Source organism: Eimeria tenella, genomic scaffold (assembly GCF_000499545.2).
Source record: "Eimeria tenella Houghton genomic scaffold, Eth_scaff2, whole genome shotgun sequence".
NCBI lineage: Eukaryota > Apicomplexa > Conoidasida > Eucoccidiorida > Eimeriidae > Eimeria > Eimeria tenella.
Genome location: NW_013541843.1, coordinates 450,900 through 466,947, shown reverse-complemented (window position 1 = coordinate 466,947; position 16,048 = coordinate 450,900). Strand labels below are relative to the sequence as shown.

The 16,048-nt window shown below is 53.1% G+C and overlaps 2 protein-coding genes across 2 annotated transcripts in view; one reads left to right on the top strand and one right to left on the bottom strand.

Annotated features, from left to right (window-relative positions):
• Positions 1–4,021: 4,021 nt before the first annotated feature.
• On the bottom strand, positions 4,022–6,871 carry ETH_00029165 (IBR domain-containing protein, putative; the record flags this gene model as incomplete). The annotated part of the gene is made up of 6 exons (XM_013374275.1): positions 4,022–5,258; positions 5,672–5,734; positions 5,856–6,094; positions 6,301–6,382; positions 6,514–6,617; positions 6,764–6,871. The coding sequence occupies 6 exons, from the start codon at positions 6,869–6,871 to the stop codon at positions 4,022–4,024; spliced, it is 1,833 nt and encodes a 610-aa protein (XP_013229729.1).
• Positions 6,872–12,460: 5,589 nt separating this feature from the next.
• Positions 12,461–16,048, top strand: part of ETH_00029160 (uncharacterized protein) — a gene marked incomplete at both ends in the record, with an annotated part of 3,790 nt that continues 202 nt past the window's right edge. The window contains 2 exons of the mRNA XM_013374274.1: positions 12,461–15,565; positions 15,718–16,012. Coding sequence (XP_013229728.1) covers positions 12,461–15,565; positions 15,718–16,012 — 3,400 coding nt within the window. The remainder of the gene's footprint in view (positions 15,566–15,717; positions 16,013–16,048) is intronic.

Sequence of the window (16,048 nt, the reverse complement as noted above, 5' to 3'; positions counted from 1 at the left end):
AAGCCTTAAACAAGCTACTTAATAAATTTTGCTGATTGCCTATTTTCGGCTACTTGGTCATTAGGCCCATGACCGAAGAAATCGGAGTAACTGGGAGAGCGGGCCGGATCATCCATCAAGATACGCTTACACCAGAATAATGAAGGTGTCTCAGTCTACACCGCTTTCTCCAACACGGAGGCCCCCACAGCCCTGGTCCAGCGCGCCCGTGCCCAAAAGTAAGTCACGTAGCCTTGAACAGCCCCTCCCTCCACGCTAGACAGCGTTCCAGCCTCATCTGCTGATATTCTCGTTGGACACTTTCACGATGCCCTCATTTTCTCAGCGAGAATCAACGGGCCGACTGCAACTATTCCGTTGCCACAAAAGCCTTTCCCCAGTAGTATTTGACAAGTTTTGCAGATTTTCCAGGCTAGAGAAATCCGCGTTTTTATGTACGCCATTTGCAAATGAAATCCTTATTGTCGCATTTTGCAAGCCTGTAGTGAGCTAGATGCTCCCTAGGAGCACCAGAATATCGGAGGGCTGCTACCCCTAGTGACAGGCACCGTATTCTGTATCCGTCTCCGCAGATGCGTCCAGTATCATAAAGTGGCTTTGAGTAAACTGTCACTGCTTGTGTGACTCTATCGTCCGGAATAAGCAAAGTCACAAGGCCGCTGGTTCATCTGTAACTTCCGTTGAGTCCTTGAAATTAACAACACTAGCCTTTAGTATGGCGCAGCTCGTGTGGTAAGTTGGCCGAGGAACAATGCGATAAATCTGCTTCTGGCACGTTCCAACCCCTGTGCTTCAGTCTTCTCAAAGTTAGATGAGTGCACCTGGCGATCGCTTTTTCACTAATTAACTGCGATTTGGTGGATAAGTGCCAAACGGCTGGAAGTGCAAGGAGCAGAGCCCGCTTCGAGTCCGATCCAGTTCTCCTTTTAAAAAATCAATGCAAAAGAACATTTTTCGATTTATACCTCCTGAAGTCGTCGCCCCAATAGAGCTGGCCGTCGCTTAGTTTCGTACATGTTTTTTCTAAACTAAGGAAGATCCTGATTGTATTGCTGCTCATGAATCATTGACTGCAAAACACTTAACGGCTCTCTTGCCGAATTTATTTGCACCAACATGTGCCATATTTGCCCCATTTCCTGCCCCAGGTGCGCGGCGTCCTCTGTTCGGTCCCATTTACGCTGCGGGTTCGACCACCTGCCTCTTGAAAAGGCTATGTTGTGGAAATGTGCTCTTGCTAACGGTCTTGTGTTTTTATGATCTGGTATTGAGGCGGCCGGAACTGCCATCGGTCGTTCTGGGCAGGCCATTCGTACAGCAGACATCCTGGATCTTGCACATGCATCTCTCGCTCCTTGCGCACGTCAGTAACTAGAGGGCTTTGACGCGTCCGATGGTAGGAACCCCATAGTTTAGTAAGGTTAGCTAACAGCTTTCTAGTGCCCACTAAGTCAAAAGAAAGGTAAAATCGGGAATGCTCCCTAATTGAAGTCAGCTACGCCCAGCCAGCTCTGCTCGTACAAAGTTTTCTTGCTTTGCTCGTGCAAGCAGTTATGGCACCGAGCTCTACATTAAAAGGCATTAACTTTCTTTTTTCTTAAGAGCTATTCTTTTGAGCAGGAAGTTCGTTCTCTGTCTCCCAATGTGCGTGTGGCTGGAATCACCGACTGAGTTAAGTGGCCCCAGACTGCTGACGACTCGAAGAGCGACCTGCATTCACTGCTTCCTGAGCTTCTGTTTTTCGTAAACTAATTCAGATTACTATTTTTGTAGCATTTTTCACCTAAGTAACGCTGTAAAAATTAGGTTTCAGGCGGCAGAATGGCAAGCAGCAGCGCACAACTCCACTGACCCGTACGAAGTGATCTCCACAGCGACGGACTCAACGTGTCTTCACGTAGACGGGCCCGCTTTCACCTAGCTTGCACTCAGAACCTCAGAACGTATTACGGCAATAATCTGCAACCACTCGGGCAGCCAACGTGCTGTGCCTTATCGCCCATAAACCCCACTGGTACAATTGTCCGCTCTTCCCCAGAGCGCGCACAACTGTGAATAGCATTAACTACCCGCGAATACTCATGGTAAGTGCCTGCATGTCCCACTCATTTAGTGGTACCGTTATTTGTTATACAAGCGGGTGGATACTCGACGTCGTTGAGTACAGGTCCTCCACCTCAGGGAAGCAGCTGGGTAAAGCACTCTGTAGCCAACTGATTGTCGCCTCAAGAATTCTCTTCTCACATATCACTGAGTCTGGTGTCGGTCGCCATGTCCTTCGTGAAGATAAAATATGAGTTTGCGGCGGCGGGCTGCCTCGCTGTGAGCAGGCGCACGGGCACTCCTCAATCGCGCTACGCCTGGCGCAGGGAAGGGGCGACATGCCGTGAGGGCGTTGACACTTGGCAAACGCGAAGCGAATTTTTAATTCTGTTTGTTCCCAGGAGCTTTCCAGGCTATGCTGTAAACGACCTGTTCGCACCTGTTGGGCCGCCGGAACGCCTGCATTTACTTTCAGGACATGCCCTTCGACAGAAATGGTACCCTTCTCCAAAGAACGGGGCTTTCGTAAAGTAGCACTGAGAGGAGTTGCGGAGCTGGTACCTCGACCAACAGCCAAGGAGGAAAGGCCGGAATCTACGATGCAGGCGGACATAAATCGTCTGCACACGTCATCATTTGGTCAACTTAAGAACAGGATGCAACCTTCTGAAAAGGGAAGAGACTCTACCCTGACGGTCGTGAATCGGTTGAGCAAGCTGGTCCATTTGATCCCCAGACTCGCCGATGCTTGAGTCTCAGCAGCTAACAGGTTGGCTGTGATGCCAACCTCTTAGCTGCTGAGACTCAAGGAACACAAGAACACCACAACTACTGTCCCTCACTTGAGTGTGAGTCAGCCTCTGACCCCGTCCCTCGGTTAGTTTCAGCTCAGTCTTGCTCGCCAGGCAGGCACGTGCAAAGGTGCTCTCTGCGAACTCTATATGTGGGTGTCTGACACTGTACGAGGCAATTAAGACATCTGTGTTTCGTCCCATAGATCCGCAGAGCTACGCTAGTGAAGGATGATTCACCCTCTGTTGCATTCTCTGTGTCCTCATCTAATGCAGGCTCTGGCATATTTATCGTGCTCATCCACGAATACTCCCATAATACGACAGTCTTCCAAAGGGGCATCTCTCTTCTTCTGATGTCAGTAAAATGTGCAAGTTTCCCTGCGAAACGGGATTTTTGGGTATGAAGCTCTGGGTCCAGTGGTCTTGGATCATTCTGCCCGTGGGTGCTAGAAGCGGCACAGGAGCCCAAAAGCCCCGTGCATGCCATTCGGTTAGCATTGCTCGCCACAGGTGGCAACGAATTTAAAGATAGCTTCAAAGCATTCAAAGCAAGCCTGCGAGCTGCGAGGGCGAAACTAGCATTTGTGCATGAGTTGCGCCTGCCACTGAATTCCCGAACTTACGGGCTGCACTCTGATAGTAACTCTTGCGCTCTTGTCCCCGGCCGGCGAAGAACTTGAGGAAAAAATCCCTGCCCCCGCGACTCCTGGGCGTTAATTCATCCCTCCACTCGAGTACGAGTGGTGAGTAGCTCATTTTGATGCAAGAAAGTGTTCTGTAGAGGGCACTAAAGTACCCTCCGTGCTCCTCCAAAACGCTCTCAGAGAGATTACCTTGTACCAGGAATGAACGTTGATTCGTCTCGCAGAGCTCTGCGCTCTTGCCCTTTTACATCTTTCGCTAAAGCATCCCACACCTTTCGCTAACGCGTCCCACTACTTGATGCGTACGAACGAGCATAATGCACAACTTGGTTGGCACTCACTACAATGGAAACCTGCAGCTACCAAAACTCCAGCACGACGGTTCAGCAGTGACACAACACTGTACAGCTTCAATCCGCCATTAGATTGGCTGATGCAGCGACAAACCGACGGAAGTCCATGCAGCTACTTTCCGTCCTAGAAAAAGGGGCATCACCGCTGCAGCCCTGTCATTAACGCCGTGGGCTGTTGCTTTTTGCCTCAGCCGGTTTCTCTCTCGTTGACGTGCACTGCGTGTGCCACAAATTCGTCTTCGAACACATCGCAAATTTTTGCGAAGAATCCTCGGACGACTGCAGTTAGGTCGAGCAACTGCATCTTGAATGTGATGAGATCGGCAGGATCCCTGTCAACATACGCCTTCGGCTCAAACGTTTCTAGCTTTTCCTGTAGCAAATCGAGGCTACGTTCGAGTTGCCCTTGATGGAACTCAAAGAGGTGCTTTTGTCGACTCTCAGGAAATTCAGCAAAAAACGCGAATGCGTACGACCACTTCAGCATTCGCCGACACTCGACTACCTGCAACCACCCCTTCTCCAGAAAGTCCCAATCGAAATCTTCTCCGAACCCTAACGAATATCTGGCGTCTCTGCTGCGAGACTCTATCATACCACCGCGCTCCCCTGGTCTGCTTGGGCTGCTGCTTTCCGATGCACAGCTGTGGGATGCTTTGTCCCCCTTGCTATCTGCTGCTGGCTGCACTGCAGCACATGTTGGGGATAGCCCTGCGGCAGCGGCAGCTACTTCCCGACACCTTTTTAGTTGGCTTAACTGCATGCGCGCAGCCACTTGTTGCCCATGGTTGTGTGCTCGGTATCGTTCAAAAAAATGCGCATACCGCTCGAGCGAGTGTTGCGCGTCCCCATTGCCGCTGCCCTCCTTAGCTTCCCCACCGCGTTGCTCATACACATTGCAGCGATAAAAACTCCGGGTCGAATGCTGCTTCCAGTCGCCAAGGCATAGCCAGCAGAATTCGTGCTGGCAGTAGCACCGCATGTGCATACATCCCTTATCTTTTTGGATGGGACGGCGGCACTTAGGACATGGCTGTGTATTGCAAGATATCCATGTCACGCTATCAGCCTCTCGCACGTTCTTCCGCCTCCATGCTGCGATGACGCGACAAGAAATCGGACGGTGTGGCTCTTCCCCACACATTACGCAGAATCGAGCGCCGCAGCTACAGGTTACATCTGCGACGAGTGCCACTTCGGCTGCTGAGAAGTTGCAGAACGAGTCACTATCCGAGCAGCTTACTCCTGCTGGAACCAGCTCCACCGCTTGCTGGCACATTGGAGACGGACACCACGCCACAGCAAGATGCTTCCCAACAAACTGCTCACGAGCGAACATGCGCAATCGAGCGACCGCTGACGGGCCCCGAAATCGGTTCCACACATCCATTGTTACAAGCTCCAAGCAACCAGGAAAAGGGCACCTACATAGCAATGAACACAAGCACTTTCGTGCACCGTGACAAAACCTATTTGCGACCTGCATAATTTATGGAACACGTGGCACACTAGTTGGTCATATAAACGGTTGACAACTACTCTCGAATCCTGGAAAGTCCCAGCAGAACACAACAGCTTGATGATTCTGGCTCTCCGCGCGAACGCACACGCGCGAAAAATATATTTCTAATTTGTGGCACAAGTGGTGTATGAGTCCTTGGGAATCGACTTCGAGACAAAAGTGGTCGCGTGCCGCGGGGGCAACTACAACTTGACGGAGAGCCAATCAAAAATGTTAACGTTTAAAACGATACTCAGTGCTATTTGTTCCGCACGCGAATCCTCTGAAAGGAAATGAGCCCCGAAAAATTGCCTAACCGATTCCCATTCTGCTCACCGAGCATCCAGGGCGCGCTGCGGGCCTTCTGTGACTAAGGCGTCTAAATAGCCTATCCAAGCACTGCAGCATTACACACAGTTCACCACAGTAACCCAAAACATTTCGTTCGTGACAGGCTTCATTCAAAGACTGGTTGTTTACACACGTGCACGGTCAAGGTTTCCGTATTTCCAATGCTCACGCATTCGAGTATCGATGGCTGCATTTGAGGGCAAACGTTTCAGTCAGCGGGACGACACATGCAGTGACGGGGCATTCAAACATGTCACCAGCCTCCTCCTTCTTTGAAACATCCACGGAAGTGCAAGGCGTCTTCAGCGCGCTGTCCGATGCTTCGGGCTCCGCTGGCGCAGATTCACACTCCGCCGTACCAGGTGCGTCTTCCCTGTCCTGCTCGCGAACGACCGGTGGAAGTCTGCCCTGTAAAATCCAGCACATCCACACATCAACCTGCTGCACAACTGGAAAAAAAAAGTGAAGAAAGAGACGAGGATGTGGCACAAATGTTATGTCCAGCATACACAGTCACTTTCCAGGAACAGCTCTTCGCCACCCATGTACGCCCTGTCAGCTTACAGCACAAGCCGCACATAACTGTCACGCTTGAGTCGATGTCTGAAGCCTACCTTCCGCAAGACTGCAGCGCTGTCGTTGAACCATTCCTGAATCAAGGCATCGCTTCTCCAATCAAACTTGCGCAACAAAATTCTGCAAGCACAAAATCACGCCAAAGCTCCAGGCCAGAAAATGCGAACAAAGATAAAGTCTGTGGAGAAGGGAGAATCGTTATTTCATCAGAGCAAAACATTCTGCATAGCCCTGCCCTCCAGGAAGCTCACCCCACGAATGCTTCGTTCAAACCCATGAGTGCTGCGGTCTCGCGAATGAGTTCGTCGATTCGTCGGTCCAGCGACTCTGGTGAATGATATCGAGGGATCAAGCCCTGAAAATAGCGGTAGATTTCTCAATTTACGTGCATTTCTGCCCTACCACGGCCATGTCCACATAATGAAGGAGTCTGCAATGCATGAGTGGTCTAGCTCGTTAAAGAGCAAGGCCTGGAACTAGTTTCTCATAAATCCTGCATACCTTTGACTGAGGAGAAGCAACTGCGCTTTCCATGAGTTCATCGTCATCGTAAATGAACTCATCGAGCTCACAGCCCTCAGCGCATGCACCATCCGACTCCACCTCCATGTTCTCCGCGTATTGCTTTTAGTGCGTGGTGCCGAGGCCAAGCAACACCGCTCAGTCCTTTAAGCAAACAGGAAGTGACCCGGCTGGGCACTACCATGCGGCTCGCCGGGGTTAAAAGATGGAAACACACTAAGCAACTGCGCTGGGCTTCTACACTCCGGTGACGGCCTCGAGCGTCTGAGCGGTGTCTTAAGGCATCCGAGATCGCGCAGCGATTCTCTGTGTCAACATCATGCGAATGGGGCTCCGCAGCAAAGCTCAGAAGCTACGGGGTGGGCTATCGCCACGTTGTCCATCCCGCAGACAACTGCGTTCCACCCTGGCCCAACGTGTCTCAATGCTTCTCACTGGAAGCAATCAGAATGAAGGTCGGCCTCAATCTTCTAAAAAGAGACGCTGAAACATTCTCTGCTCCTAAACGCGTTGTTGGTCAGTTTACAACGTCGCTGGAAGCCCCGTGGTGCAGCGTCCAGGGGCTATCGTGGCATCCGCCGTGGAAGAAAAACGTCGGTATTCAGTATTTTTAAATATCAGTCTTATTAAATCAATTTGCTTAGTCCCTGTGGATGTGCAAACGACCAATGGTGGGCTTGCGCTACATCGAGCGTAATTCCTGTCTCAAACCCATACGGCTAAAGCCGGGTTGCGTTTGCAGAATTTGTTGAGCCCTAATGGCGTTTTTCACGCCAGTATCTAGCGACCAGACGCTGATTCCATTTAAACAATATATCGCTCCATTCAGCCCACCGCTTACGAGGAACCAACTAGCAGGCGCCGTGTATCGTGCGCATGTGGTTGCAAGAGCTTCTGAAGGCTCTGTTATTCAACCAATCCATCGCTGTGGAATGGATGCGAAATGGATGCGTCTATAGGAAATTTTTGATATTTTCTTCTGCGATAGCGGTACTAGGCTCAAGCAGATTTCCTGGATTTCTTCGGCGGGCTGTACACACCACTAGATGTAACACCGCTGGCTAGGGAGAATTACAAGTTTTGACGGAAACTTGTTCTAATTTTGATGGAAAGATAATCCTTCTGTGGCCACCGTTCCGGTTGTATTGAATACGACATCCAATGCGGCAAATGATACGTGGTTTGCGGCCGTGTGTGAGACAACGCGATGAGGAGGTGCTGAGCCGCACTCGAAAGCTGCCTTAATAGAGAAAGCAGTCACCACCACCTGTGGCACATTTCAGTGCAATAATTGAGCACTATTTGTCCTCAAATCGGAGTGTGGATGCTCTGACAGCAGTAGAGACCCTTGCCCTGAGGGATAAGCCCACCGGACTTGCGCACTCTCTGGTGGTTAACTTTAGTGGAGCATTGTTCCATTCACTAGTTCCTTGAAAAAGGTTTCTGGTGAATTTTAGATGAGAAAACAAGGCCACCTGAGGCTCGTAATGGATTCCTTTCTTCACGAAATTGTTGGCCCTCCTTGGCGTAGTCGTGACCGCAATGCAAGGGAGGAAATGCGCAGCGTTTTTCTGTCATCAATTATTCTTTTTCACTACATTGCAGTCTAGGTAGTTTTAGACCCTATGAAGGTAGAGCAGCAGGCTTTCCAGAAAGCACTGCCTGTCCTCAAGTGCTATTTTATTGTTCTTGGCGGTGGCATTGCCCGGAAGTGACCTAAGGTCTTAATCACTCAAAAAGTAATTTGGGCAAGGACACTGATATTTTTTGAAAAACTCCCGCAAAATCGCTTTCCTATAACTGGTTCTTCCTCCCTAAGTGACCTCGCCTGGTTTCTCAAAGAGCGCTTGATGGGCTCAAGCTCTGGCTCCAGGAAGCTCACACAATTCATTCCCCACGTTCATCGATTCGAAGTTTTGGATTATTTTGATTTGAGGAGCCAAAGTAATTCTGCGTTCTTATCCTACAGGCGGGCACTTGAATGCCCTCAGCCTGAACATGCCAGCTACAAATTCAGCTGCTGCGTATCCTTATCATTTCTTGTTGGGCAATAAGGCAAATAAGGGCGTATTTGTGGTAGTAGACCTGTTTTGCCTTATTGCGCAATTACAGAATGAGGAAAGCTGGTATCCTGAAGTAATGGCGTAGGTTAAATAGCACTTCATAACCTGTTTAGTTTTAGGCCTGCAGGGAAGAGAGCAGAAAGAGCCATTCCTTATTTCCACGGTGTGACTTACTTCGGGTAGAGCAATGTTTTAGATAGAGCAGGCACGGAAGCTAATTTTGGTGCTACTGCGATTCTTTTTGTAAGACCCGATTCTAAATGTCATTTGAGTCTTCTTACCCTTTAGTCATGCTCCTCTGATCCCTTCGTGAGTATACTTCGTGGAAGTTTAAACCCTAAAAAGGCTTTTGGATTGTTTGAAAGTGCTTTATAATAAGGTTGGCAAAGACTGGCGCAGTTTTTGTACATGTTTTCGTCAGTGTGCATTGACTCTGCCACCTGGCAGGAGTTATGTCACGAGCAAATGCCGCCACTGGAGCCAAGGGAGCCCTGATGGCCGCACTGTAATCCCTAAGATTATTAATTTCACATGTGAAGTTCTCTACACAGAGGTATTGCTGCAGAAATAATACAAATTCATTGGTTCTTCGGCAGAAGCAACGCACCCTTTTGCCTGTCCTGAATTTCGGCTCACGTGACTCTGCAGGAATTTGAGCCGTCAAGGCCTCTGCGCATACATGAAATGCGCCCTCTTAATTCGCCAGACTGTCTTCCAAAGAGAGGCTAGGTAATTAGAATTGCATGTAATAGGAATAAGCGTTGTTCGCTCCTTGAAGAGAGTCGTCTGCATTGCGAAAGTGTGGAGCACGCAACTCGTGCACTTGCTGCCTTATTGCTGCGTCTTCAAGCTTAACAAATTTCCAATCGGCGCAGTAAATAATGAACAGCTGTAGCGTACTGCTCCTTCGTAAGAGATTTTTGCTCAGTACGCTCTTTCGGTTCGGAGGCGTGGGGAGGAATGCCGCTCACAACTGAAAGTTTCAAGAGTACTCTGGCATGATGCAAAACCAGATGTTGCAGTTTTTGTCCCTCACTCCTACGCAGTTGCCAGAAAGAATTCGAGAGCAATGGTCGGTGCCTATATGGCAGTTTCCATCGCGTTTTGGGGAATAAAGCGAAAATAAGGACAGATGACCTCAAGTCACACGCCAAAACATCCGCGGGCGAGGAGTCCGTCCTTTTAAGTGCAGTCATTTTGGCAATGCTCTTAGGAAAGATCAGTTCTGCTTTTCACATGCTCATTCTGATCGGCAGCTCGTAGCATTTTTCGTTGGGAGTGAGGGAAACTAGTGTAATAGTTGTCCCCTTAGGTTATAGCTGTGCTATTTATTAAGCAGTGACTGCAGCTCACACCAAGCTCTGCTGCTTGTGAATACTACACCACTGGACAACCCGTGTATCCAAGCTGTCTTCTGCATTGTGACAGCCTTGTTAATACTTGTATTGTGCAGCTGCTCTCGTCGGCTCAGGAGGAAAAGGTGCAATGAAGAAAATTTGAATCAAAATTGCAGGCGATAAATTAACTATGCTAGTTCAACGTTTGTTAGAGCAAAGCTTCTGGCATCATCAGGCTTTTAGCTTTACGTACGTTGCCGTGACACGCCACGTTGAGCTAACCCAAAGCAGCCAGCATGCACAGTGCGACGGCTTTCAGAAGAAGTGACTCCAAACACAATCAAGAAGATACCAGCGAATTTCTCCAATAGGCATGCACACGCACTGCGGCCGTTGCTGGCTCCTACAGATTCGTAGAGGCGGTGTCAAGCTGCACCAGCATGAATTTGACCAACGAGAACTTAGCCTGCGTGTATCAAAAGCCAGGCTTGCCGTGTTCAGGAGTCCAAGCAAACTACAAAATAGGGGGTGAATAACTGAAGCCTTTCAGTGTTAGTAATGCGATGGTTCCCACGCGAGACAGCACTGGCGCATGTCAGCGTCACGGTGTGAGGGTCACCGGTTCATTTCCGTCCTGCGTCGTTTGTACCTTACGTTATTTCTTTAGTATATGCGTAATATACAAATGCAGCTTTGAAAACAGATTTTAACGAGGTTTAAGATTTCTCTCCGTGCCCCATGTATTAAACAGGGGCAGCAAGAACACCGGTGTCTAGCAACGGTGACGGCAGCGCCATCACATAGAGCTTATTTGCCTACAGAACAACCTGGAAATTCGTCACAAGCAAACTGAGTCTCAGACAAGTAACTCTGACTGGCTCTGGTGGCTCCCTTTCTCTCTGTGTGGGCGTCGTGGGAACTGACGCTGCTGCAGAGCACCATTTGCCAGGGGGCTTCATTAACCCTGCGAATTGACCGGAAGAGCGAGCAGCAACGGGGAAACATTTATTAACAAGACGACAGGCTTAACGACACACAGAGGCCGCCGCAGCAGGACACTTGTAGACTTTCCGTCAAGGTTCGTGGCTCACCGAAAGGTTGCAGTTGTTTAGGTGATGCAAAAGAGTATCCATTTACGAAAGAAGCTGCCGCTGCGGCGAGAATCTGTGTGACTTGTTGCAAATATTTACACGATTTATCTATGAGGGAAATTGCCTGGAAAGGACGCTGCGAAGTTACTCCCAGACAGTCCATGAGACTTTGGATTAACACACAACGCCACAACCCTAGGCGGAATTGGGCGAATGCAACTGTTGGGCCGCCCCCAGAAAAGCCTCAAGCCAAGCCCAAACTATTCGCTTTCTATTCATAAACACAAGAAGAGGTAAAAGGGCCTGAAACGCCTTTTAAGAAAAGAACAACTTCGAGCTGGTCCCCCGAGCAGCCTGGGCTCACGGCAGCAGCAGTCAACCCAGGGGGTTGCGGTCAGCTGCCAGCGTTCTGCCGGCAGCCCGTCATTTTGAGTGTTGTTTTGCTCTATTGTTACTTCTTAAATGTATTTATTCGACATAGGAAGGCAGGAGAGCTCAACGAGCATACGTTCGGGCAAATAAACACCCTCGCCACCGCGCGGGGCGGCTGGGTGGCTGCACCAACTGCTCTGTGCTGGGCTGCAGCAACAGTAGCAGCAGCGGCACAAAGGGGAGCAAAAACCTAAAAAAGTGATACCAGAAAAGGCTGCTGTTTGAAAGGGAACTCTAACGGAATATCATGAGAAGGCCGCAGGGACTCGACGCGCTCCCCCAGGCCCCAACGAGCAGCACCAGCAGCAACACCACTGTCTCAGTTTGCAGCAGCCGCAGCAGCCGACCCGCAGCTGCCCCCGCCGCTGCAGCTCCCTCTTCTTCTTTCCAAAAAAAGAGCCTCTCTTAATATTTTGTCTGTGGGGCCCCCATGGGTCGGGGGTGGCTGCGAACGAGCGGCGCAAGCACCGCAGGCGTGTCTTTTCCCCTCCCGCTGCTGCTGCTCATTCCCCGGGGCTTTTCTTTTCCTGGGCCATCCCCCCAGTCTGCGCGCCGTGTGCAGTTCCAGGGCCTTCCATGTACCCTGCCTGCTGCCCTCTTCCCCAGCAAACCCTAGTTTTCGGGGGGCCCCCAGCATCTCGGGGGGCCTCTTAGTCGAGCCCAGCAGGGGGGGCCCCCTGCTATGGGCTGGGCTGCTGGGGCCTCACGCCGAGGCCGCGGGGAGCCCCTGCCTGCTAACTATTATGCTGCAACATGCACGTTATTTCGGGAGCGCAGGCTGACCCTCAGCAGCAGCAGCAGCAGCAGCAGCTGAAGGCAGACACGCGGGAGCCTACGGCGGGCCCGCTGCAGGAGCCTCATGCGGCTGCCAGGCCTCAGGCGCAGCAGCTGCAGCAGCAGCTGCTGCAGCAGCTCCTGCTGCAGCTGACTGGGGACCAGCAGCAGCAGCAGACGCCGACAGATCACCACGGCATGCTTCAGAATGCGGGCGCCGCCCAACAACACCTGCAGCAGCAAATGCAGCAGCAGCTCCAGCAGCAACTGCAGCAGCTGCAGCAGCAGCGCCAGCAAACGCCACTGCAGCAGCCGCAGCAGCTGCAGACTCCACAGCAAAAGCCAAGCTTATCTGGGGAAACCCTCCTGCAGATTCACCGGCTGCTTGGGGCCTCCTCGCCGCAGGCTGCTGCTGCTCCCGGCGCTGCGCAGCAGCAAGTTCTGCCGCAGCAGCTACAGCAGCAGCGGCACACGCAGCAGCAGCGACAGCTAGCAGCAGAAGAAGACCCGGCTCTGCAGCTCTTTCTAGATGCTGCAGCAGCAGGCTGCAGCAACCAGCCCCCAGGTGGGGCCCCCAGGGTGCTGCAGCATCAAGAGCCCATGGCGCTGCTGCGGCAACGTTTGCAGCAGCTGGAGCGAATGAAACAAACGAATGAGCGGCAGCAGCAGCAGCAGTTGCTGCTTCAGCAACAGCAGCACCATCAGCAGCAGCAGCAGCTCCACCAGCAGCAACGCCCCCTTCTACAGCGTGAGGGCGAAGCTGTGCAGCACCTTTTGGACTGCATCCAGGTGCTGCGGCATCAGCAGCAAATGTTGCTGCCGCTTCGGACGGCAGAAACGCCTGCTGCTGCTGCTGCTGCTGCGCCTCCCGCAGCAACAAACGGAGAAAAGGCTCCGCACTCTCTGCAGCAGCGTCTCGTCAACTTCTTGTCGCAGCAGCAGCGGCAGCAAGGACGGCTGCTGCAAATACTGTCGCAGCAGCGCCAACAGGAAGGCGGCGCTGCTGATGTTCCACAGCAACAACAGCAGCAGCAGCAGCAACAGCAGCAGCAGCAGCAACAGCAGCAGCAGCAACAGCAGCAGCAGGGAGATTCCTTGCGGCAGCAGAGGGCAAAGCTGCTCAGTCGCATCGTGAAGTTGCTGCAGCAGCAGCAGCAGCCGTGCACCTTGGTGGACAACGACGACAGCCGCCGCCGTCAGCAGCAGCAGCAGCAGCAGCACCTGCCTGGGGATGCTGCTGCTGCTGCTGCTGCTGCTGGGCCTCAGCGGGGCCTGTCGGGGCCCCGGCGAGTCGATGTGGGGGCCGCGGGACAGGACCAAGGGGGTCTTGAGGAGTCGTCTCCCCTAGAAGGGGAGGACACGGTGGCAGCAGCAGCAGCAGCAGCTTCTGCTGCTGCTGCCGCTCTGCAGGCCGATGAGCAGCAGGACGTGGCTGCTGCTGCACTGACACGCGATGCGCTGGCGCGCCTGAAGCCGCTGCTGCAGGCCGCGTTTAAGCTGCCGCACTTCCCCGTGAAGTACGCAGCAGCAGCAGCAGCAGCAAGTGGCGGAGAGGATAAGGGCGGAGACGCAGCAATGAGCCCCCTGGGCTCTTCTCTTGCTGCTTGTCTCTTGGCTGCGGGAGAGGAGACGGGCAGCAGCAGCAGCAGCAGCGTGGGCCTGGGGGTCAATGAGTGGCAAAGAGACAATTCTTTTCTCTTTTGTGAACTTTCTAGACTCATTCGATCTGCTGCTGCGCTGCCCTCGGAGCCGCTGCTGGAGTCTCTCCTTAGAGTAGACTCCCAGCAGCAGCAGCAGCAGCAGCAACAGCAACAGCGGCAACCGCAGAGCGTCAAGCAATGCGGGGAGCCCCGTGCTGCTGCTGCTGAAGCTGCGCATTCAGCTGCTGCTGCTGCTGCTGACGCGGCGCAGCAAGAACAAGCAGAAGAGGCAGCTGCTGCTGGCAGCAAAAGCGTCGCCAGAACTCCTGGCTGCAGCGCTGAAGTTGCGCAGCAAGGAGCTGCAGAGCCTGCAACTGCAGCAGCAGCTGCTGCAGACGAAACTGCAACAGCAGCAGCAGCATCTGGTGCTGAGCCTCCCTCAGCAGCCACTACTGCTACCGAAACTGCTGCTGCCGAAACTGCTGCTGCTGAAACTGCTGCCTCAGCTGGCTCTGATCCTGCTGCAGCAGCAACTGCTGCTGCTGGAGATGCTGCGGCAGCTGGCGCTGAACTTGCAACAGCTGCTGCTGAAACTGCTGCGGCAGCTGGCGCTGAACCTGCAGCAGCAGCTGCCGCAGGTGAAACTGCTGAAGCTGCTGGCGCAGAATTTGCCGCAGAGTCCGCCGCAGCAGCTGCAGCAGCAACAGCTGGAACTGCTGCAGCAGCTGGAACTGAGCCCGTCGCAGCAGCAGCAGCTGCTGGTGCCCCAGAGGATGCTGGCGCTTCGGTTGCAGCTGCAGTGGATTGCGCTGTGTCTTTTGAAGCAGCTGCTGCTGCTGCTGCAGTTCCTGTCCCGCGAGATATGGAGGGCCCTCTAGGCCACAAAGACAAAACTGGCAGCGACAGCAGGGAGGCCATTGAGGCTGCAGGCCCCTCGACAGAGGACACGTCGCCGAAGCAGCAAGAAGTGCAGCAGCAGCAGCAGCACGAGGTGCAGCAGCAGCAGCAGGAGCACGAAGTGCAGCAGCAGCAGCAGCACGAGGTGCAGCAGCAGCAGCAGCACGAGGTGCAGCAGCAGCAGCACGAGGTGCAGCAGCAGCAGCCGCACGAGGTGCAGCAGCAGCAACAGCAGGACGAGGTGCAGCAGCAGCAGCGGCAGCAAGATGACCTGCGGCCGCGGCACAAGCAGCCGTTGTGTCCATCGGCCTTGGACACAGCAGCTGCTGCAGCAAGCGAGGGGTTGGCAGCAGTGGCGGCAGACGCAGCAAGAGGGAAGGAAGCAGCAGCAGCCAATGGAACAGCAGCAGCAGCAGCAGAGTTTGCAGCAGAACTGAGGAAAGAACTGCTTGAAAAGGAGGCCCTCACGGAGGAGACCACAGGAGGACTTAACATTCGCCGTCTCCCTATGGAGTTTTCCCTCAGCCTGTCTGCCGTTTGTACTAAGGTGAGTGCTGCTGCTGCTGCTGCTGCTGCTGCTGCTTCTCCTGGTTGTTCACATTGTGGTGGATGGTTAGCCGCAAGAGAGGGCTGCGGGTGCTGGACTCTCGTATCAGCTGCTACTGCTGCTGCTGCTGCTGCTGCTGCTGCTTGCTTCAGGCGCTGCAACAATGCGAGGCTGCGCAGCTGCTGCTGCCGCCGCCCGTGCAGTGCTGTTGGGATCGGATCCATTCCGTGTGCCAGCCACACTGGCAGCAGCAAGTAGAGTGTGAGGCTGCAGCAGCAGCCGCTGCAGCTGCAGCAGGCGCAGCTGCTGCGCCGTCAGCAGCAGAAGCTGCTTCCGGCTCAGCAGCCGGCGCAGCAGCAGCAGCAGCGGCAGCAGCAGCGCCCGGGGACTCGACAGAGAAGAAGCCTTTTTGCATCATCTGCCGGCTGCTGCAGCAGCAGGCTTCAGGTCACACCTCGCCCAACAGCAGCAGCAGCAGCAGCG